General features: G+C 61.9%; 2 protein-coding genes across 2 annotated transcripts in view; one reads left to right on the top strand and one right to left on the bottom strand.

Annotated features, from left to right (window-relative positions):
• Positions 1–706: 706 nt before the first annotated feature.
• On the bottom strand, positions 707–10,767 carry LOC117641293 (U7 snRNA-associated Sm-like protein LSm11). The gene is made up of 5 exons (XM_034378490.1): positions 10,447–10,767; positions 10,052–10,175; positions 4,878–4,999; positions 2,489–2,637; positions 707–725 (listed from the first exon to the last, which is right to left on the bottom strand). The coding sequence occupies exons 1-5, from the start codon at positions 10,630–10,632 to the stop codon at positions 722–724; spliced, it is 585 nt and encodes a 194-aa protein (XP_034234381.1). The 5' UTR covers positions 10,633–10,767; the 3' UTR covers positions 707–721.
• Positions 10,768–11,560: 793 nt separating this feature from the next.
• Positions 11,561–23,031, top strand: part of LOC117641289 (ecdysone-induced protein 74EF-like) — a 121,818-nt gene continuing 110,347 nt past the window's right edge. Inside the window, exons 1-4 of the mRNA XM_034378481.1 lie at positions 11,561–11,764; positions 12,033–12,557; positions 12,675–12,918; positions 13,065–13,190. Of these exons, the coding sequence (XP_034234372.1) occupies positions 11,681–11,764; positions 12,033–12,557; positions 12,675–12,918; positions 13,065–13,190 (979 nt within the window). The 5' untranslated portion in view covers positions 11,561–11,680. The remainder of the gene's footprint in view (positions 11,765–12,032; positions 12,558–12,674; positions 12,919–13,064; positions 13,191–23,031) is intronic.

Here is a 23,031-nt window from a genome sequence, read left to right on the forward strand (position 1 = left end):
GCCTGCGCCCTCCTCTCCGTTTCCTGCTGGGCCGTGGTCAGAAGCTGGACGTAGACGACGTGCTCGCCGCGCACCAGCACCTGGTTCATGTGGCGCACGCACTCCTGCGGGATGGGAAAGGCAGTTAGCGACCCGGGACCCGTTAGCAAGTCTGTGCAGAGCGAGGGGGGAACAGCTTCCCACATTCGTTGTACAAAATTTGGCCACATTCCACATTCAGGCGGCTAAAACGCCTGTAAGTAGGCAACATGTGTGGCAAAAACGCCAGAAATCTTGCACATTCTTGCACATTCACACAATCATTGTACACAAAATTTTACAGTGGGTCACCCCTCGGTGCAGAGACTTGGAGATTGAAAGAGTAAAGCTGCTGACCTGGCGCTTGCCGTGGGACCTCCAGAACACCTTGGGCAGGGGCGGCCAGTCGGCGAGCGCCTCGTGCGTCCGCTTGCCGCGCCCCTTGGCGCCGCTCTGCAGCGCGCCCGCCGACAGCTCCTGCAGGGACACCAGCTGCAGCGGGTCCGGCAGCGTGGCCGTCGCCGTCGTGGCGGCCGCCGCCGTGGTGGTCGTCGTGGTCGTCGTCGGGCACCCGGCCGCTGCCACGCCGCGCTCCTGCTTCACGAGGCCTCGTCCGCGACCCCGACCGCGACCCCGGCCGGGCAGGCGCTCCGAGACGCCCAGGTCCGCCAGACGCTCGCTGAGCGCCGAAACCGCCTGGGGGTCACCTGCGAAAGACAATGAGCATAATAAAGGTGAGCCTGCCGCGGGGCTAGGCGAGGGGCCCGCCAAGGGCGGGCAGGCACCGCCGCGCCGCGCCACGCACCTCCCCGATCGACGCGTTCAACGCGTTGGACGCGTTCAACAACCCCCAGGAAGAGAAACCGGACGGCCCAACGCAGACGAGCGGGCCGTGGAGCCGCGGAGCCGCGGAGCGCACGCGCCGCACGCACGGCGCGCATGGGCGAGGAAGGCCGGGCACTCACCCAGGAAGGCAAGGCACTACACTGCACTGCTGCACGGCACTGCGCGGCACTGCACGCCACTGCAAGGCTGCAGCAGAGCGAGACGACGGCGCGCGGACTAGGCAGGCGGCTCGAGGCAGCGGACAGAGACATGCGGATAGACAGGCGGACAGACAGGACCGCGCGGCTGACGCGGCTCGCACAGGGACGCGCGCCCGGCCGAGTGCACTGCGCGAAACGCGTCGATGGATCGACTCTCGGATCGATGATGACGTCGCGGTGGCGCTCGATGACGTCACGCCGCGGCCTCGGCCTGCCTCGGCCACGCTATGGCTGCGCCGCCTTGGCATTGCGTTCACAATTAATGCGCGCCTGGCGAGGCGAGGCGAGGCGAGGCGAGGCGCTTTGAGGCAGGTCAGCACGCGAAGCAGCGCGAAGCGACGCGAAGGCGAGTGCGTCGTGACCGCGCGCCATCTGTCGCACTCCACTGCACTCTCTGCAGGGCACCCCGCTGCAGCTGCTGCAGCCCAGCCAGGCATCTCCGCCAAGTATTTCGGTCTCGGCGACCACGCCGGCGGCCCCGCGGCCCCGCGGCCTACCGCAAGGCGACTGCGTGGCGTCCTTCCGCGAGCGAGGCGCACTTCCTCGTCGGGGTCCTTGGATCGCCGCGCCGCGCGGGCCGCGAGTCCTTGACCGTGCGCCGGGCTTCCGGGCCAGGCCGCCGCGCCGAAACCGGAGGGCGGCGCGGGGCGGCACTGGTTGGCGGCGTCGCGGACGCGCAGTGCCGCCACCCAGCGCGAGGATGGTGGCGCGGCGGCGCTCCGGCGATGCAACTCTTGGCTGCAAAAGTGCAAGTGAAAGCTCCCTGCACCGCGCCGCTCCGCTGCGCCGCTCCACCGCCGCGCCACCGGGTGGCCGAGAGAGAGAGGGAGAGAGAGAAGAGACAGAGAGAGGGGGGGAGGGAAAGAGGGAAGGGCTTCCTCTTTCCGTCTCCGTCTGCGCCTCCGTCGCGGCCATCCCGGCCGACAGCCTCATTAGTGGACGATCAGCTGCATGCCGCACTCCGTGTCCACTACACTACGTGTCCACTACACTACGAGTCCACTACGTGTCCGCGGGGAGGGTGGCCGTCTTGGTGGCCGTCCGTCCGGGCGGTGGCGGCTGCTGCCGTTGCACAACGACTACATCACCGCCAAGTGCAGACGAGTTTGTTTGAAAAGGAACCAACTAATCTTTGGTGTTTCGTCTCGCTTGCAGGTGAGCCCGGCGACGGGACGGGAGCTGCAACGCACACTGCGGTCGTGCGACGAAGGGTAAGGGGTCCAGCCATTGGGCCTTCGAAGCGATGCGAGTTGAGGGTGAAAATCAGAATGCCCATGAAAGCAGACGACACCCAAAGTCTGCATTATCTCGGCGCAAAGTGCCACTGTGGTTTTCAAAATGGGATCCTGATTTGATGGCCAGGGCCGCGCGGGCCGGGCAGCAGCCTCGGGCGGCGCGCACACTGTGCCGCACAGGCCACACACCTACCCACGAAGAAGTCCTTGGCTCTGCGGGGCGCGGTCCGGTAGAAGACTTCCGTGACGTCGGCCATGGCCAGGTTCCAGTGCTTGTCGAACAGCACCACGTAGCCCTCCAGGCGGCCGTGCACGCCGCGCTCGTTGCGCGTCACCACCTGTCGGGGCAAAACAGACCAATGAGATGAAGTGGGAAACAGCGGGGGGCGCCGGTCAGTGGAGGGACGCTGCGTCGCGGTGCGTCGCGGTGCGTGCTTTACGCTGCGGTGGACGGCGGATGGCGGATTCCACGGTCAGATCGTCATGGCGACGAGGCCCGGCGGGACCGGCGCGTGCTGGCCATTAAACGGGCCTCCGCCTTGCTTCGCGCTTCGCCTTGCTGCCTTGCGCCGCGGCCTGGCCCAGCCTGGCCTCCGCCAAGGATAGCGCGGACCAACAACACGCCGAGCCGAGCGCGGCAGCGCGGCCAGAGAGGCTGGCGGGAAAGTGCGAAAAGCGGCCAAACTGCGACGTTGTATTGGCGGGTGCGGGCGGGTGTGGGTCGGTATGGGTGCGTGTGTGTGAGAGAGAAGGGGAGAGAGAGAGACCAGCGCGCACCTTTCGCGCCGCAGTGACTGGCGACTCCTCTTGTCGACGCGCGGTCCAAAGAGGTGCGCACACACACGCGCGTCGTGGTCTCGCACAAACACGCACACACTCTCACTCACACACAAAGAGCACGCACCGCCGGGGCTGAGTGGGCTGTGCGGCGGGCCTAGTCCCGATTGAGGACAAGGTCTGGGACTCGGTACGGAGGCCTGGGCCATGGGCACGCTGTGGAGGGGAGGGGAGGGGCGGGGCGGGGCCGGCCGGCAGGACCTCCAGTTTTGGAGTCGCGGAAGTCGAGTCGAGTCGAGGCGTGGCGGGGCGGGGCGGGGCGGGGCGGGGCGGGCGGGGAGCCTAGTCGAGGCGAGCGGCGCTGTAAACAAGCAACACTTTTATTAATTCGGCCCACCCCGCCACTGTCACTCCATTCCACCGTACCTATCGCCGCCTTCGCGTGTGCGCGTCGCGCGCGTCCTTGCGAGGCCGACTTGCAAAAACAGAAAAAGAAACGTTGCAAAACTTGGCACGCCGCGGCACGCCAACGGCACGCCATGGGCTTGGGTTATGAATTGGCCGATCGGCGCCAAACATGTCCCTTTCAGGGGCAGACACGGTCGTGACGGCCGCGACCCCGGCGAGCCGCGCCACGCGCACGCGCCCCCGCAGCCCCGCAGCCCCGCACCGGCCGCACGCAGGGGGCCCTCGTGGCGCCGAGCACCGCGCCGACAACGCGCCGGCAACGCGGTGACGGTCAAGGATGGCGCCGCCGCGCTGCGCCGAGCCGCCGAGCCCAGCACACTGCCATGCGGGCCATAGGGGCGACGCGTCTGTGTGAGTGGCGCTGCCATACAAGGTGCGCGGTGCGGCGGCGGGCAGGGGGAGGGGGGAGGGGGAAGCGGCGGCGGGCCGTGAGCAAGGACGAAATGTGGCCGCCACCTTGCCACTACATTCGCTTCCAGCTGCACCGCGCCGTGGCGTGCCGCGCCGAGGGTTAGGTTAGGCCCGCCCGCTCACCTTGCTCATGGCCTTCCCCGCCGCGTCGCGCCTCGGCGCGCTGCCTGCCCCGTCCGCCCCGCCTGCTTTGCTTACGACTGCCGAAAAAGGCAATTACGGAGAAAGCGCTCATCATTGTGAGTGCGCGTGCCGCGGCGTGCCCGTCGAACTCCCTGCAATCCGCGAAGGATGAGGAGGGACCCACTGCGTCAGCACGACTGGACGGGACGCAGCACTGCCAAAAAAAGGGTTCAAATCGCAAAAGAAGCAAACAAAAACAATCCCAATAACTTTCGCACATTACGTTGACATTAAATTTAAGGGCCGAAATATGATACAGTCGTGCCAGTTTATGAAAATATATAGTACAATTTATTAAAAAATAACTTAAAACGCTTCAAAAAAATTAAATTAAGATTTTTCTAAAATGACAGAACTGGTCTCCCCGCTTCTCTGGAAAAGCTCATGTTATTAAATATGACTCGTTTCTTTTCTATCTGTGTACCCGATCGTTCGACCATCAGGATGCAAAAGCCGTCCCGGTCCTGGGTGACGTTTTCACCCGGCCAAACGACCATGGGCGTCCGCGCGTCCGCGTGTCCGCGCGCCGAGGTGGGGGAACTTTCGTCCTTGTCCTTGCCCGACCAAGGTTCGGCGGGCCGGCCGGGCCCCTGGCCAGGACTGCAGTCGGCCGGGAGTCCTGCCAGACAGACGTGCACTCACAAAAAGACGGCCGTTGTGGTTTTCCTCGCCGCCACGCAACGGAATGGTTCGAGACTCGGGCAGTCCGCCCGCTGGCGGCTCGCTCACCCTGACTCACCCTCACTCTGCAGCGCGGGTTGCTGGCGGCGGCCTGCCGCAGCCGCTGGAGAGGCGGCGGCGCCGCGGCCATGCGCGTCAGCAAGTTGGAGGCGGCTTTCCTGGCCTTGCCGCGGACCATCTCTGCAACAAGACAAAGACACTCCGTTACACTGTTACTCACTGTTACACCGGCCCTGCCAGGTGAGCAACCTCCGTAGCCTCGCCCTGTCCTCACCGCCTCCCTCCGCCCCCCCTCGCCGTCACCTTTTCACTTGCGTTTCCTTTTCCGCTCGCGCAGCCGCGGCGCGCGCCCCGCCCGCTGTGGGTGGCTGTTCGACTCGCTTCTGCGGTTGGCTCCTTTTCGGCGTTCCGCGTGGCGTGCGAGCTCGGCTGGCGGCGGCTTGCCCCGCTCGGCTTGACTGGCTGACTTGGCTGGCTTACTGGCTGGCTCGACTTCTTGCTCGGCTACTGGCTTGGCTCAACTTGGCGTTGAGCTGAATCTGCTGCTTGCGAACTCGGCTTGGCTTGGCTTGACTTGGCTTGGCTTGGCTTGGCTTGACTTGGCTTGGCTTGACTTAGCTTGGCTTTGCTTGGCTCGCATCAGCCCGAACACCACAACACGACACCCATATCAAAAAACACCGGTGAGCTTTGAGTTTCGAAAGTCTACGAGTCTACGAAGCGTTTACAGAGACCGAAAGTACCGAAAATAATTTCATAGCAGATGATGATGCGATAAACCGAAAAAAGATCGAAATCAATCAGCCTAAACAACGCTAAACAAGGTGTTCAAATTGAATGACTTTGAATCGCTCGTAGTTCAAAAATGAAACCATAGCACCGCCGCCTGCACCCCCGCTGCGGGCGGTGCACACATGCACAGGTCCACACACACATAGTGTAGAGGCACGTGGTGCATGTGGAATGCACTTCCGGGTGCAACTGTGTGCAGCCCTCGACTTCAACCCGCGGCACAGCTAGACACAGCTAGACGCAGCTAGACGCAGCTAGACGCAGCTAGACGCAGCTAGACGCAGCTAGACGCAGCTAGACGCAGCTAGACGCAGCTAGACGCAGCTAGACGCAGCTAGACGCAGCTAGACACAGCTAGACACAGCAAGACACAGCTAGACACAGCTAGACACAGCTAGGCGCAGCTAGACACAGCTAGACGCAGCTAGACGCAGCTAGACGCAGCTAGACGCAGCTAGACGCAGCTAGACACAGCTAGGCACAGCTAGACACAGCTAGGCACAGCTAGGCACGGCGAGCGCAGGCCGCGCGGTGCAGGGCGACGTCCTGCTTATGTCCGTCCGATGCATAATGCAGGCCGCTGTCGCCGAGGCGCCCCCGCCCTGACGGACACCCCGAAGAGCAGGCCGACGACGGACACGCCTCGGACTCGTCTCGGACACGCGGCCGGTCTTGACACGTAGGACGCCTTGCGGGGTAGGCAACCTCTGCCGAGGCGTGCACGCGTGTCTCGACGTTGCCTACACCGCAGGCGTCTTGCCGCCAGGCTGGCCAGGCCGGCCGCGCTCCCCGCCTTGACCCCTTCGGCCACCCTCGCGGGGTGGCTGTGCCTGGCCGTGCCTGGCGGGGCCGCGCTGCCCGCGTCGGGTCAGTGTCTCTTGGAGCGCGTCGGCTCAGGCGGCGCCACCTCGCCATTATCATTTGATTGGCCAATCGGACTCAACTCCAATCAAGGCGGAACGGCGGTGCGAGGATTACGCCCTGCAACAGGTCCACACACAAACACGGAGGAACCGGTCTTGCGCCTGTTACGCCGCCGCGCCGCGCCGCGCCCGCCCCGCCCCGCCCCGCCCCGCCACAGGACACGACCCCGGCCAAGTTCCTCACGAGAGTGAAAGCAGAGTGCTTGGCGGGTTCTGGCTCCGCTGCTCCGCTGCCTGCCCGCTCGGCTGCTCGGCGCTAGCGCGCGCTAGCACGGCGCTAGACCGGGGTCAGGGAACTCCAGCCCAGCCAGCCCCACCACTCTGCCGGGCAAAAGCGGAGGACTGCAGCGACCGTCGACAATCATTTCGACGAATACAGCACACGAGCCGATGAGTGGGATGAAAAAATGGCTGGTGATTGGCAAAATTTTATTTTAACAAATAGACGAGCAAAAGTAATGAACGAACGCCGAATAGAACGAACGAACAAACGACGAATGAAATAAATGAGTGAAATAGAATGAAAGATCACTGAATGACTGAATGACTGAATGAATGAATGAACTGGATGAATGAATGAATGAATGAATGAATGAATGAATGAATGAATGAATGAATGAATGAATGAATGAATGAATGAATGAATGAATGAATGAATGAATGATCCAAGGAATGCACTGACGGACGAATGCGCGGACAAATGGATGAACGGACGAATGAACGCTAGCGTGGACGAAAGGGAAGGTGACTGTTCCGGTCCGGTCGTCGACCCTGCCCTGAGAGAGAGAGAGACGGGGGGGAGGGGGAGGGGGGCGCTGATCGCGGAGGCTGCTCGCTGCCGGCTGTACCGGCCGCGCTGGCGTGGCTGGCGTGGCTCGGCGGAGTGACCGCCGCCCTGCAACGGCCGTACGGCACGGCCCGGTACGGCCGATGTGTAGCAGTGTACACAGTACACAGCCAGGTGGAATCAACAAGTAGTACAGTGCCGGCGCATAAAACGTAACGCTGGCGCCGCCCGCTCGCGTGCCGCGGGGGCGTGGGGGAGGGGAGGGCGGCCGCTTCAGTGAGAGTTATTTTCTCGTGTGGAACTAAATGCGGCGCTCTTCGTAACATTTTGAATGGCGGCAAAACGAGATTGTTCCGGTCCGTTCAGAATTGCACGGGGCATGAGCCACGGCCGTGCTGCGGGGCGTAGCGGGGGCGGGGCGATTCCGTTTCGTTTCAAAACCTCGCGGCGGCCCCCCGCGCCCCGCGCGCCCAGAGGAGAGGCCCGAAGGCGAGCCGAAGCGCGACAAACTGTTCGTGTGGCTGCGAGGCGCTGCGAGGCGCTGCCGAACCGCGCGCCGGCAGTGTGCGGCAGTGAGGCCGTTGACCCGCCGTCAGCTGTTGCTGCTGTTGCCACTCCCCTTGCCCCCCCCCCTTCCCCCGCCGCGGCCAAGCTCGCCGTGCCGCTGCCGGGCTGCCGTGCTGCAGCGCGTTGCGGTGGCGGTTCCCCGCCTTGGTAATCCAGCTCCTGTTTCCTCAGGTCACCGCCCGTCCGCCTGGACCAAAGTCGGAAGTGGACAAACTCCAACAAATTGCAACAAAAGACAAGTTGGCAGACTTGGGCGGCAACTTGGCGGATCCCGTACGCGCCGGTGGCGCATCACTGTACAAGCCTCTCGGCTTGGCGGGGACGGGGAACGCAGAGGCGGCCGCGCCTCCAGCGGCATAACTTGCTCGGCAGATGGCGCCGCGACGCCCCGCTATCAGTTTCCAGTGTCCACGTTATCGGAGTAACTGGACCGGCCGACCGCCCTGGACCGCCCAGCTCGGCGCCGTGCTTTTCACTCAGTTCGACCTTTCGAGAGATCGATCTCTCTGGGCGGTCCTCTTCCTCTCTTTCTCTTTGATTCGATCCAATGAAGGGAGGCCGCGTCTCTGAATGGCGCCTGAAGAGTCGCCGCTCTCGGGGGAGAGAATCACGGCAAGGAGGGCCTGCAGGCGGGCAGGGCGGGCAGGGCCGCGAGACAGACAGCTTTAGTGCTGAGCCGCGCCGTGCCTGGCTGGCTGGCTGGCGGGCCGGGCCGTGGCGGGGGTTGCTGACCCTTGGGACCCTAGGTGGGGCTGGCTCCGCGGCTCCGCCACCGACACCGCCACCGACACCGCCACCGGCACGCGGGCGAAGGCGAAGCGGCGAAGGCGTGGGGTGCCGCCGTGCAACGCCGTGCTACGCCGTGCCGCCACCTCCGACATCGTCGTCGAGCGGTTCAACCACCTCGAATTATATCATCGACGCCGCGATGCTCACGATGCTCCGCGACGCCGCGGTGGGAGGGAGCTTACAAAACAAAGAGCGCCGAGCACCGCCAGGGCGCGCCAAGCGAACACGGCCGAGCGTGCCCGTCACGCGGCTACCGGGAGAGCGATTCGCACCGTCTCCCTCGCACCCCTGGGGCACGCCCCGTGGGAGCGAGCGAGACGGAGCACCGCTTCGTACACTCGTTGGCAGGCGTAAAGCCAGGCGCGGCGGGCTGCGTCCGCTACGCGGCTACGCGCGGCGCCCCGGCGTGTCATTCACCCGGCCAGAGACAGATCTAGTAGCGCCGTGAGGTCTGCGCTCCACTCCGCGCCGAGGGCGCACCGCCTCTGGCCGCCCTGGCCGCCACCCCGCTCGCGAACTGCACGCTGCACTGCCCCGCACTGCACCCATCAGTCGGTCGCTTCCGATTGGGAGCGCAGCAGTGCGGCAGAGCGGAGCGGCGGGACGGGACGGGCGGCGCGACGGGGCGGTGCATCTCAGCGTTCAGGTTGGTCATGTCCGTCCGCGGGGGCCGCCACGTCCGGGCCTTCCCTCGCAGCCTCCAGCCTCCCGGCCAGGACGGCAGGGCAGGCCTGGACCGGCAGGGCAGGAAGGGACGTTCCCCTCGGCCCTCGCGGCGGCCGGTCGGTGACCAGCGACTGCCAGCGACCAGGCGCAGAGCACTTTCCCTGGCGGGGAGGGGGAGGGGGGGGGGGCGTTGCGCGCGCGAATCTCAGCTGAGCAGCAGGAAGCAGAGGCAGGCAGGCTCGCCTCGCCTAGCCAGCAAGCCAGCCTAGCCGGGCCGGTGCTCGGGGCGCGTCCGAACGGTCCGGACCGCGGCGCCCTTTGCTTCCCGGGAATGGGAAGGCGATGGGGTGGGGAATGACAGCAGCGGGGCGCCGCGCTGCCTCGCCGCCTCGCACGCAGCCCCCGCGCCGAGCGCCGAGCCCAGCAGCCCGCGGCAAGCGCTCCTGCGCGCGCGCTCTGTCGGCCGCGCCGCGAAGCTTGTGTCCTGCCGCGCCGCCCCGCCCGGCGAGTGGCGCCCTCCCAGCGGCGACGGATGCAACCACTTCGCCAGAGGCGCCAGCTGAGACTGGCTTTGAAAAAGAAACTGAACTACCTTCCGTTGACAGCTGTAGCTGTGCTGTACTGATGCTGCTGGGTTGACATTGACAACGCCAACACCAGCATCGCAAATGTAATATTGATTGAAGAGCAATCAGTTGGCAAACTTACGTTGATGTGGCAAAAATCTTTGGTATTCTTCTTTCGGGACTCTTGATGTCTGCGATTGACTTGTGCCAGCAGTTTCCAAATCAGACTGGCTTGCAGTTTCTTCATTCGATATGGGTTTCATTTCCTGAAAATAAAAGCAGTATACATAACTAAATTGGACGAAACTGTCAAACAAATAAAGCGTAGACAACAGACGATAAATAAAGTATAACACTGGTCTACGATATTGAATTTAAATTTTTGACATATTAAATAAAATGGAATATCAACTGTTTTCTTTATCGTCTCTTTGCTTCTTTGTTCTCCAAGATGCTGACGTCAATGCTAGGCATACAGTATCCATTCTAAAAACTGGTTCGTCCCTTTGGACGGAAATGTTGAAAACTTTTACTTACCGGTAATTCACCTCTTAAACGCTTAGCTATACTCTCATATTTTGCCATATTATCAAAAGGTTTTGCACTAGGTACTGGAAGTTTGACTTTGTTTGAATAAAGTGCTTTCATGGCATCAAACTTACTGGAAGTCACATCTAATGACTCGTCACTACTACTAGAACTTTCATGTTTTATGTTAGACATGTTGAAAAAGAGAAATTATAACATGATACTCAAAAACAAAAAAGATTGTATACAAATTACAAAGAAGAAATACTGGAATGCAATAGAAAACATAACCCTACTCTACTCAGCTGACGCTAGTATGAGAAACTTTAGACTACACAGTCCGAGGGTCTTTGCAATGTATGAGAGTTTTAGTGGCGCGTTATTTGAGTCATTTCAAATGCAAAAGCTGTAAGACTGAAGGGGGAAGCACGTGTGGTTTTATTTGATTTAGAGCCAACCTAGGGGTAACCAACTCAAGATTTTCTTGTACTCTGAATAATAAAATATTCAAGTTATACAGAACATATTGATTCCATGTGATTCCTTTTGAATATCTGATTATTTTTAATATCACTGATTGCGGGAAATCAAAAATGATTGTACTGATTTAGGGATAACTAGAGATTATTTAAGCGCCGGCCTCGCACAAGGTTGGCCAAAAAGTGATTGAATCTCCGAAAGTAGCTGTTTTTGCTGACTTTGGGCGGCCACTGCGTCCAATCTAGTTATCGCCTAAGGCCTCCCTCAACGCCCTAGTATTCTTAAGACTCTACTCTTATGCCCTGCCTCGGGAAGGCTTTGACCTCAACGACTTTGGAACCAGAATAATGTAATAATTTGTTGATTTTTTTCTCTGTTGCAGTGTCGTGGCCCCCTGAAGCTTTGTTCATGTTTTGGGTCAAGTTCCAGAAGTATCGTGATATTGCTAGGTAAGCGTCATAGTATGCCCAAGTCCAGGCCTTGTCATCGAGGAACCTCGCAGTCTAAAACGTTGTCGTTGTCGCAGGTCCTTGATCAAAACACCGCCACCGAGCGTGAGGTAACGAGGAGGTGAAGAAGGGCCCATCCCTCCCCGCCCCTCCCCCGACCACCCTCCCCGCCCCTCCCCGCCCCTCCCCGCCCCTGGCCCGGGGCGCCCACCACCCTGGCCGACATCCAGCAGCCGCTGTTGCGGGCGGCGCCTTCAGGGCGGCCGCTGCCACAGCCGCTGCCACTGCCGCTGCCGCCGTTCGTGGAGCCCAGCATGGCCTACATCGACGACGACCTGCTGTGGTGTCCCCCCGACGGGGATGACGCCGGCGGCATCGCCGATCTCGAACAGTGCCTGGTGCGTGACTGCGTGACGGCAAAGGGGGAAAAGGGCGGGAAAGGAAAAGCCAATGGGCTGCCGTTCAGTGGTCGGCTGGTGTTCTTCGGAAAATTTGACGCGACTGATCCTCTTGGTTATTTTGGGGCATTATCGGGAGTCCCTTCAAATAATGACAGTCCATGCCAAGACCAGTCACCAATGACTCAAAATTGTTCAATGCTTGATGTTAATTTATTTGAATAATGAGTGTCTGTCAACGTCTTAAAATTTTTGGTTTTGCTTGCAGGAGGCAGCGACAGTGAGTCAGACCAAGGCCAGTACAAACACCCAACTACAAGGACCAAACGGACAAACCGGACAAACTGTACAAAATGGAACAAATGGAACGAATGGACCAAACGGACCGAACGGGTCAACTGCAGACCAAACAAGACAAAATGTTACCGTTCAGCAGCAGCAGACCGGGCAAGTGCAGCCCCAACCGCAGAGTAGTCCAGCACAAGCAGGACCGCAGGGCGTTCCCCAAGGACCTCCACAGGGCGTTCCACAGGGCGTTCCACAGGGCGTTCCACAGGGCGTTCCACAGGGAGTCCCGCAGGGCGTTCCAAGCGCCCCACCTAGGACACCCCCAGGTTCTTTAGGCCTGGGGGAGCTAACGCAGTCAGACCTGTCAGGCCTAGTAGAAGACGGCACCGAAGACGACCCGGAGGACCTTTTTCAAGAACTAGGCGACTCCCACTTCGAGCTTGACAACTTCTTAATGGCCGAATTTGAGGAAAAAGTGCGGCAGGCTGCGCAACCCAATTTCAAGGTACGTCCACCAGTTTCAAAAACCTTATCTACGGTTTCGATGAGCTTTTCTTTAGTTCTTAAACGTGCATAAATGTCATCCTACACATTTCAAAATTTTAACTTTTCTCTTTTTTAGGAGGAGAACAACAACGAAGTAGTAGCTGGTAGCGGAAGTCAAGAAAGAAGTAGCAGAAGTAACACTAGCGGTAGTAGCGGAAATGCTAGTTCGGGCAGCAGAGGAACTAGCAACACCAGCAGCAGCAGTAGCAGCACCACAAACACCTCCAGTAGTAATGACCCCAACATGGCGGCCCTCCTCCACGAGATGAGGACCAACAGATCCAAGTTCAACATAGCGGCTGCCAACCCCTTACTAGCAGGTACGATTCGATCCTAAACCCTGGCAATCCCTTTCTCTCCCCCCCCCCCCTTCCGTAACCCAGCAGCTTCGAAAGTCTCCCTTCGTCGTATCGCCTGATCTATTTGTTCCCACCGACCGTACAAGAGAGTGTCTTGTTTCTTTTAGAAAAATTGTCATCACCAGCTAGCTGCGCTGTGAGCAGTAGTGCGTCGTGTACCGATGGATTTACCGACGGCCCCCGCCTGGACATCAAGATGGAGTGCACGGGGCTGGAGATGGACGACTGCCAAGGTAGGTGGGCCGAACCCATGGCGCACGTGGCACCGTCAGCCACGAAACAAAATACACGTAGAGAGCGCCAGAGAGGTAGGCAACCCAACGAACACTGTGAGCGCGGGGTAGAGCAAACTTCGGGCCTGGAAGGCACCGCCGCCACCGCACCCACCGCAGTGCGCGGACACGGGGATGCAGGCACAACGCCCGAGCGGTAGGCAACTCTCGCTACTCGAACAGCGCATGGAGTAGAGCGCACGGAGTAGAGCGCACGACGTCAGACGCCAGGCGTGACGCCTGAGGATAGGCATCTCTTGCTACTCGAAGTGCACGGAGTAGAGTGCATGGAGTAGAGCAGACGACGCCAGCCGCCTAAGGCTAGGCAACTCCTAATACTCTAAGCGCATGGAGATGGAGTAGAGCGCATGGAGTAGAGCGTGCGACGCCAGGCGCTACGCAATCACACAAGCGCCTAGGGGGTAGGCCACCAAGCTGACCCGTTCTAAACGCCTCAAAGGCTGGCGCTGCGCGCGGGGTAGAGCGCCTGGAGGGCAGGCAGCCCCACGCTCGCTCAGCGCGGAGTATATCAGGCCGCGGAATACGGCGGGGCCCCACCTTGACGTCACTGACGCTCTCTCAGGCGTATAGCGCCTGAAGGGTAGGCCACCACTGCGGCTCGCGCCGCGTGGGGTAGCTCCAGCTATACCGCTGCGGCCTTAATGGGCGGAGAGGGGATCTGCGATACCCCTCGCGTAACCAGGGCCCGCGTCACTCGGCGGCGATACCCTGCGCGTAACCAGGGCCCGCGTCACTCGGCGGCGATACCCCGCGCGTAACCAGGGCCCGCGTCACTCGACGGCGATACCCCGCGCGCGAAGTTCCCCAGCGCCACCGCGAGATGGCGCCGCCGTCCGCGCGGCGCTTGACCTAACCCAAGGCGCCCCGGATGGCGCGGGCTAGCGCGGCCGGGCCTCCGCGGCGTCGCGACGCCCCGCCCCGGCGTGCCCCGGCGCCGCTACGCCACGGCCACGCAACGCTCCGAGCCGACGGCGGGAGTATGTCCTCCGCGGAGCAACCCGGGGCGGACGGGCGGGGCGTCGCATCATTTCGACTATAATTAGTGAGTCGCCGAGTGTGTGACAACTTGTCGCGCTGCCAACCGAAAGGGAGCGTCACTAAGTCACCGCTGGCGTATGACGGCACTTTCGAAAAATGTGATGCCAAGAATTTGATCCGGTCGACCTTCCCTCCCCAGGGGCCGGTCGAGGCGGGGCAAGGTGGGGCAAGGCGAGGCCGGCTTCCTGTTAAAGAGTGCGAATACAAGTTGCAGCGGAAGGCCGAAAATACCGCCGGGCCATCGCCATGCCCTGGCCATGCCACGGGCCGCGGCTTTAGCCGTGGCTTTAGCTTGGCGTCAACCTGGCGGAAATGGACGGAGCGCAGCCAGCGCGCCCTGGCGGGTTCCTGCCGAACGAATAAACGCTTCCTGCACATGATGAATGCGTCCCCGCGCCGTGCGGTGCCGTGCGCCCTGCCCCCGACGGCCCCTCCCCTCCCCGCCCCCTCCGGGCCGCGCCGCCGCCGAATCGTCATGTTTGACAAATACGGGATTTATTTGAAGAGCGGAGCGGAACGACAAGTGCGTGGAAAAACAGGGATCGACGGGGAAGGAACTCACACCTGTGTGTTTGCCCGGCGTTCGACCTTTCAACTCGCGGGGCGCTCTCATTGTTTGTCCACCTTGCCCGAGTGGGCGAGAGCGCAGTCTTTTGTGCGTGTGCGGCGCGGCGTGCGGCGCTACCGCAATCTGGCCTTATCTCTGTGGAAGTGCACGGAGGTGACTTTCCCCGCGATTGACGTGTTCGACTCGCGTACGTCGGGGTCGTGGCGTGTCGTGCCGTGGAGGCAGGCAGGCCGGGGGCCGCGCCGGTCAAATGGACGCCCAATAGAGACGACTGCCGGCCCAATTTTTTTTCCCCACTCGACCACGCTCCGTCGCCGCCATTAGCCGGTCACTTACCTGCCGGCCCAGCGGCCTCTGTCCCGCGGCGGCCTGTCTCTCTCGTACCCACACGCGACGCCCCACGTGTGCGAGAGAGACAGCTCGCGGCCTGCTGAGGGACAGACGTGTCACCCTGTACTTGGCGTTTCGGATGCCATGGAGGGTTCTAGCCTCTAGCAGGCCTCTCTTTGCGGCCAACGCCCGGCATAGGGGCCGGCCGAGGCAGAGGCGGCGGTCGAAGACAACAAGCAACGAACGCGTTTTTCCGCGCGCCGCGACGTTTATTGAAAAACAAGGAAAACGTAGGGGGCGGGTCGGGCTGCCTGTTGGAACAGTTCCACGCGTCCAGCTACCACGTAACACCTTGCTTTATGGCAGCGGACAGGACACACACACACAGTGTGTTGTTTATTCGCGGAAGCCTGCTGTTCCCACGCGATTCCTCAACGCGACCCATGTACCCGGTGAAACACGGGCTGCCAAAATAACAAAACAAACGCGGAGCGTGCACGGCGTGCGCAGGGTTTGCGAAAAATGAGAGACCGCGGCACGATGCTGTTTTATACTTTGCGCCGCGGCGTTTTGCGTGAGATTCGGGCAGCTGCAGCGGAAGTGGACTGCACGGACCTGATAGTCCGATACGGCGCGTTGCGGCGCGTCCGATAGGGTGGGACGGGACGACCTGCCTCGTGGACGTGGACGCGTTGGCGCCGCCGGGACTCGAACCTCGACCCTCCAACCGCCGAACCGTCCAACCCACCACACTGTAGTGAAGGGAGGAAGGACGTGGCGGTAACCAACTGCGACACAACGCCGCCCTTGCCTAGCGGTTTCCGAAGAGAATTTCGTCACTGTCTCTCTCGCTCTCCATGCTGGACGCGTCATGAGTGCGACAGAGACAGAGCGACGAAACGACTCCTAGAAATCAGTCTGCTGGCTCGCGTACAGGCTTTTTCGTTACGGTAGTTCTTACAGTGGCCTTATCTTATCGGAATTTGCGATTCGCGCAGAGACTCGGTGCCCGTTTCCACGTAGGCGGTGACGATGGGTAAAGAGTCAGGTCGGGCGCGTTCGGAAAATTGGTCGGGTTGGCTGTGGCCGCACCGCGCCGTGCCGCTCTATCTGCCTACCTCAATCGTCGCTCGCGTGCGAACGCCATGGGCTGGTAGCTGGCGTAGCTAGCGGCGGCTGGCTGGCAAACATCTGGGGCAGGGCACGGCAGGACGTCGGGCATGGCACGGCGCGGCACGGCGGCCGTGACGCGTAGTGACGTAAATTCGGCTAGTCATGCGCTCGCACCGCCGCACAGTGGGCCAGAAGACCGGCGGAGGCGGACAAAACTCTTAGACGCGTTTTGAGCTCCAGAGTCGCGCAACAGGCCTCGAACGGATTGCTCTCCGAAACAGGAATCTATTGGTGGGGTCACACGTTCGGTTCGAGTCACATTTAGCGGCTGTAGAGCTGAAAACGCGTCTAGAGTTTTGTCCGCCTCCACCGGTCTTCTGGCCCACTGTGCGCCGTTGCTCTCGCTGTTCGCGCCGCTAACCGCCTCTTCGTTCTTGTTCGCCGCCCATCGGCCACCGGTCAATATCGTCCTGGATTTGTTCGAAAAGCACCTCGCCGAGGCGTTCCGGGCCGGGCCGGGCCCCGGCGGTTGCGTGTCCGCGGCGTGTCCGACTCGCTGTCCTGTCCGCGTCGGCCGCGCCGGTCGCTCTGGCGCCGCGGTCGCGGTCGCACTCATGGAACAACGGCACGGCCTCCAAGGTCGCGGCGAGGAAGCGCAGCAAGCGGAGCGAGTCCAGTTGGCCGGCGACCCGACAGTCCGACCGCCAGGGCCCCGCCAGGGCCCCGCCAGCCGCGACCTGTCCCACAGTCGTGAATTAGGAAAGGAAAATAAATATATCGCAGTGCCGCGGCGGCGGCGGCGCGGGGCGCTGGCATGGAGCGGTGGGCCGATTGTCGTCATGCGGCGCGGGCCGCGCAGGTTGGCTGGCAGGCAAGGGGGCGGCGGGGCTGGGGCCCACTGGGACCTGCCCGGGGCCCGGGCCTGCCTGGGCGAGGCGCGGCGGCCTTGCTCGCGACGGAGAACGTTGACCTAGTCTTTGGCGCAAACAGCCACGCCACCATGCGGCATAGGCCTGCCTGCCAGGCCTGCCTGCCAGCCCAGGCCCGGCCGTACGGGCTGTACCGCCTTGTGCCCTTCGGAAGGTCAGACCCATCTCTGCGTCCCGCCCCGTCCCGCCCCGTCCCGCCCCGCCCCCCGCCCTACGCCCTCGGGGCCCTCGGGCATTGCGGAATTACGTAAAGGGGCGAATGGCCTGCGCCGCTTCCCTGCGGCCTCCGCGCGGAGCGCCGCGCAACCAGTTTTGGCCGTTTCAAATTTAGCAGACGTTGCGGCCAAATTTCGCGGAGCGCATGTGGTGTCCGCGACCACGACGACGTCCACGACGGCGTCCACGGCGCGAGGGTCCTTTGTTGTTGGGCGTAACTCGCTGTAACAGCACCCCGCCGAGCCGTTACCCTCCCCGCGGTAGTACGTGCTGTAGTACTCGGCGTCCCGGCGCCCCCGCACCCACGCCGCCCCCGCCGCCCCCACCACCCCCGCGCCGCCCCCCGGACGCCCCGCAGACTTTATGACTGTGGTCGGGTGATGTGATGGTTGTTGATAGTATCGGATTGGCGCTGTGCCGCAACAAATTCGCCAGCATTACTTTGTCAGGCAAATCGCGGGGGAGACAATTCGTTTCTCTGTTTTCGTGTCTGTTTTAAAAAAGAAAGAACAGCGACAGATATGTTTTCATCGTTTCACACCTCTGGGGGGCAGGGAATCCCTGCCCATGGTGAACGAACTCTTGCCGCGCCTTGCGTGTGCGTCGCGGGTGCCGGATGGGGGTCTTCCTTAAACTTCGTAATTAGTCTTCAACCCAGGTCACGTCGGACTAAAAAAAAATACTGCAATTTAGAACTAGTGGTAGTTGGTCTGGATTTGATGTGGTAATTTTTCCCCGCGTCCCCCTCACTCACTCAAGAAGAAGGTTGCCCCCAAAAGATTTTACAAGTACTTGCCACTGCTAATAATAAGTTTAGCCACCCTCACCAGCTAACTCGCCAAAATTCAAAGTTTCCTGACCAGATAAAAATAACGGCTGTATCTTACACTGAAAAAAGTCTAGTTACAGCAACTAGGATTTTGGTGCATGTAAATAAAATACAAAAAACTATTTTCACCTGTGTGTGGCCTAAGTCCAACCCGTGCGCCGCGCGTTCAAACGCCACGCACCCCTCGTGGGGCCCACCCGGATGGGGGGACGGAGTGGCCGCGGCGGCTCGTAATTTATCTGCGCGCATTCTTCGCGTGAAATTACGTGTGAGTAACCGATTCTGCGTCGGTCCTGGACGCCTTTTTTTCTTTCTCTTTCTTCCCCCTTTTTTTTGTGTCGCCTTAAAATTAGTCAAGCTACAACGAGTGCTAAATGATGGCGGCAGCGAGCTTGGCTCGCGTCTCTCGATATAAACCTGTCCGTCGGTACAAACGGCCCAACGGCCCAGCGGCCCTTTACGCCGACAGTGTGCCTCCGCAGCACCGCGGCGTGGCTGCCGAGGCGGCCGCCGCTCTGCCGCTGTTTTTCGCCTTCTTTTCTTATTATTTTCCCAAACTGCGCTGCAGCGGCCGTCAAGGCGCGCAAACAGAAAAGTGCGCCCCGAATGTGTCGGCCGCGGTAATTCACGACGAGCGCGTCTTTCAGAACGGGGCGGCCGGCAGACCGATTCCGAGAGTCGCTCTCGTCACTCTGTCTCTCTCGCACTCATGGGGCGTGGCGTATGAGTGCGAGAGAGACTGAGGCGACTTTCGGAAGCAGTCAGCAGGCGGCCAGTCGGCCCCGTCCCCGCCGCACCGCGCGTGAATCCCCACGTCGCGGGAAAGAGGGCGCCACCGTCGTGAACCGCAACCGGGTTAGGTCTGTAATTAGAGCCGTATCGGTATCAAAGCGGACGCGACCATTGATGTGGTGGCCGCGCACCCCCGGCGGGCTGGCTGGCTGGCTGGCTGGCTGGCTGCCTGCCTGCCTGGCTGGCTGGCTGGCTGGCTGGCTAGCTGCCTGGCTGGCTGGCTGGCTGGCTGGCTGGCTGGCTGCCTGGCTGGCTGGCTGGCTGGCTGGCTGGCTGGCTGGCTGGCTGGCTGGCTGGCTAGCTGCCTGGCTGACTGGCTGGCTGCAGGGCGGCACGTCCGGGCTTCCGCCCTGCTGGGAGTGCCCCGAGGCGGCGGGGCCGCGGGGCCGCGGGGTCGTCGGGGGCTGCTGGAGTGTCGCCCTGGGGGTCGTCCCGCGCCTCGCGCCGCCTCCGCGCCGTGCGCCACTCCAGGGGCTGCTGCTCCGAGGCCCGGGCCCCGGGCGCCCCGGCGGCGAGGGTGGCCGTGCTCACGTGCTTGTCCCGCTGAACAGGGAACAGGGCCCTGGCCCTGCATGGCCCTGCCTGGCAGGGGCGGTGGAGGGCCGGAGGGGGCGGGCGCAGACTGCGAAACCCTTCGGCCAAAAGTCGCGACTCCGCTCCGTCCCCCTCTTCCCTTCCCCTGCCCGGCGGGCTCTTGTCTCATCCCGGATCCGCCGTTCACCCGCACGGGGCCCCTCCTCGCCACGCCAGGGGTGAATGCTCAGAAGGGGCGTCCTGTGTCCCCGGCGACCCCGCCGCGCCCCGCCACGCCCTCTGCGGCACGCCGCCCTGCGCCACGCCACGCCAATCGATATTACAGTCTGGGGTGGGGGCGCGGCGCGGCGCGGGGCGGGGGGTGGGGGCGGCAGACTAACCGAAAGTGAAGTTGGTGCCCCCTCCCTCCCCTTTCCCTTTTCGGCGGGGCCGCGGGGCCGCGGGGCCGCGCCTCGGCGTGGCTCCCTCCGCCGGGCTCCGCGCTCCGCGCCCCTCTGCCATACTAAAGAGGAGCCCTCGCATCTATGGGGCCGTGGGGCGCGGAGCGCGGCAGCGCGGGGCGGCAGACTCTCGTTTTCCGTCCCCATTTTTCACGTCGGCTCCGTTTTATTATTTCCTTTCGTTTCATCCTTTGGCCCGCCCTCTCTCCGTCTCTCTCACTCCGAGGCGACTCATGGCCCCGCGGCTCATCCGCCCCGCGGCGCGTCTTCATCCGTCTGTCTGCGTCCGTGTGTCCGTCGCCGGTCCGTCCGTCACGCACGTCTCGGTGCAACATAAAAATAAAAAGGGGGTGCGTGGAGGCCCCGGCCGTAAACTGAAGGGACCCTCTCGTCAGGCGGCGGGCTGTGAGAGCTGATCCCGCGGCGGTGACCACCGCGACCACCGCGACCAGCGTGACCCCCCGGCCGGGCCGGCCAGGCCAGCGAGAGTGAGAAATGGGGCGAAGGAAGTCGCGGACGCAGGGCAACTTTTTATTTGTTGTAGTGTTGCCAACCGGCGCGCTGGAATACAAACAGGAGGGACAGGCCGTCGCCGCGCGAGTCACTCTCGTTTTTACGGTGTGGCGGTGGCACCCTGGCGGCACCCCGACGGCGGTGCTTCTTGACTCGAGAGTAATTGGCGGGCCGCGCGGACTTTGAGCATTTTTAGCAGCTGCTGCTGGTCCTTGGCGCTCGTCGCGTTTTCGCGGCGGCGCGTTGGCGACGCGGCAAAAGGCGAAAACGCGATAATGTTGGCAGCCATGCCGGAAGCCGAGCGGCTGGACTTTATCGCGCGCGGCGCTGAGGGGTGCGCACCAAGTGTACGGGGAGTGTACGTGGAGCACTCAAAAAATATTTCAATACAAAATTATGTAACGTGGTTTACTTTTCCACTACAAGTGTTACAGAATTTTGTATCAGCAGTGATACTAAATTTCGTAACACTCGTTACAGTTTATTGTAAGGTTGTGCAAAAGGGTTGTAGGTGGAGTGTACATGGAGTTGACTTGAAGTGCACGTGGAGTGTACGTGGAGTGTACGTGGAACGTCGAGTACACACTAAAATCCGTGGGTGTTCCATAACTGGGCGCTAAGGTGCCTTGGGAAATTTAGAAGCACAACAAAAAGGCGAAAACATTAACACATCGGATTCTCACTCGCTTTTCTTTCTCCACCTTTTTTCCCTTTTTTTTTTAGGTTTAGAAAATGTGCAGGAGAGAAAGGCCACACCAATTCCTGGTCGTCGAAGCTGCGTCCTGTTTTTTTCCCACTCGACTGACAGATTTCTAATGAATGAATAATGGAGATTATTTTGGATGTCATGTTGGCGGTCGCGCGTTCGCCGAAACATGGCGGTGAATGCGAGCGGCGGCGCCCTCATCCCTCCGAGTTTCGGCTTCTTTTTTTTGCCATCAGCCACACGGATGCGATGCGAGCCGCGATCCCGCGGCGGAGAGGTCCTTGCCGCGGGCGCGAGGGGACAGGGGAGGGGGAGGGGAGGTTTTGCGAGCGTACCCCCGCATCTCGGCCCGGCGCGCCGTAGAAGTTACGCGGAACCAAAAACTCGCGAGTCCATCGACAGCGTAAATTAATTACTGAGAGGAAAAGAGGGGGGAGGAGTTCGACGCCGGATGGCGGCGTTTTAAGGCTTTTCCGTTTGTTTTTGTTTTCGCGGGGATATGGCTCGCGGGGGTGGCCGCGCCGCTGCGCCGCGTCTCCTCCTGGAATTCTGGACGAGTAATTAGCAACTACCGGACGGAGCCCTCCCCTTCCTAACCCCATCCCTGGAGGGGCCCTGATAATTTGGCCGGCAACAAACATTGGCTGAGCCGGCCTGGCTGCCTGCCTGCCTGCCTGGCGTATGGTGAGAGGATGGCGAGCGCTGTGCCCAGGCTGTGCCGCTGTGCCCCGTGCCGGGCCTCGGGCCGCGGGGCCCCCTGGGATGAGACTGGCAGACACGGCAGGCAGCCGAGTTCAGTGTCCGCGCGGCACGGCGCGGCACGGCGCGGCACGGCGCGCTATTTTTCGGGCACTGGTGGCGGCGGCAGGGCCAGCAGGGCCGGCAGGGCGGCACCAGCGAGGCGGCCGCGTCAAAGTACTGTACGAATAACTGGCGCTATTGCGGCCAAGCGAAAGTAAAAATAAAGAGAGGGGAAAAAAGAGCCGTCAGCGGCGGAACACTGCAAGCCAAGTTGTTGCTGGTCTTTGTTGTTGTTGTTGCTGCTGTCTTGCTTGGGGCAATAGCATACGACCGGCCGTTCGCTTTGCATACAGTTCTCCTTTTCCCTGGGATAATTCCAGCCAGCCGTCCGGAAAGTCTCCGGTATTGTGCGACGCCGTGTATACAGACAGGGTATACACGCCAAAACGGCGGCGGCGGAGGGCGGCGGGGCGCAGGGCGGGCGGCTCTTGGGCGAAAACACGGCGGGCGAGTTGCCGTGCGAATTTGCTGCTCGCGCCCCCGCCGCCCCCGACGCTGCGTTCACAGGTGCGAAGCCGCAAACTTGCCTCATTCCAAGTTGGCTGTTTGGCGAGGCGGCGGGCCGGGGGCGGCGGGGCGGGGGCGGCCGCGGTCGGGGTGAAGTGCGGCGCTGGCGTTGGTGCGTACACCGACCGGCCAGCCGGCCAGCCACAGCCAGCCAGCCAGCCTCGTAAGTTTGACGGTTTGTGATAAGGCCGAGCAAGCAACCGTGCCAAATCCCTGCGCGCCTTGCCTCGCCTTCACTACATTTTCCTGTTACCCCTCCGGAATGGGTACGCGGAGGGGGTGGGGCAGGAGGGGCTTTGAACCGAGGAGTCGCGTTTCGTTTTGTTCTCGGGCCGCGAGGGTAGCGTGGCCAGCGTGGCTGCCGTCGGGCTGCGCATCATGCAGGCCGTGCTGGTGCTGCTGGTGCTGCTGGTGACCGCCCCGCCCCGCGTCGCCACGCCGTCACTATCGCGGCACTCGCGGCGA

This window comes from Thrips palmi, unplaced genomic scaffold (assembly GCF_012932325.1).
Source record: "Thrips palmi isolate BJ-2018 unplaced genomic scaffold, TpBJ-2018v1 HiC_scaffold_15, whole genome shotgun sequence".
NCBI classification, from domain to species: domain Eukaryota; kingdom Metazoa; phylum Arthropoda; class Insecta; order Thysanoptera; family Thripidae; genus Thrips; species Thrips palmi.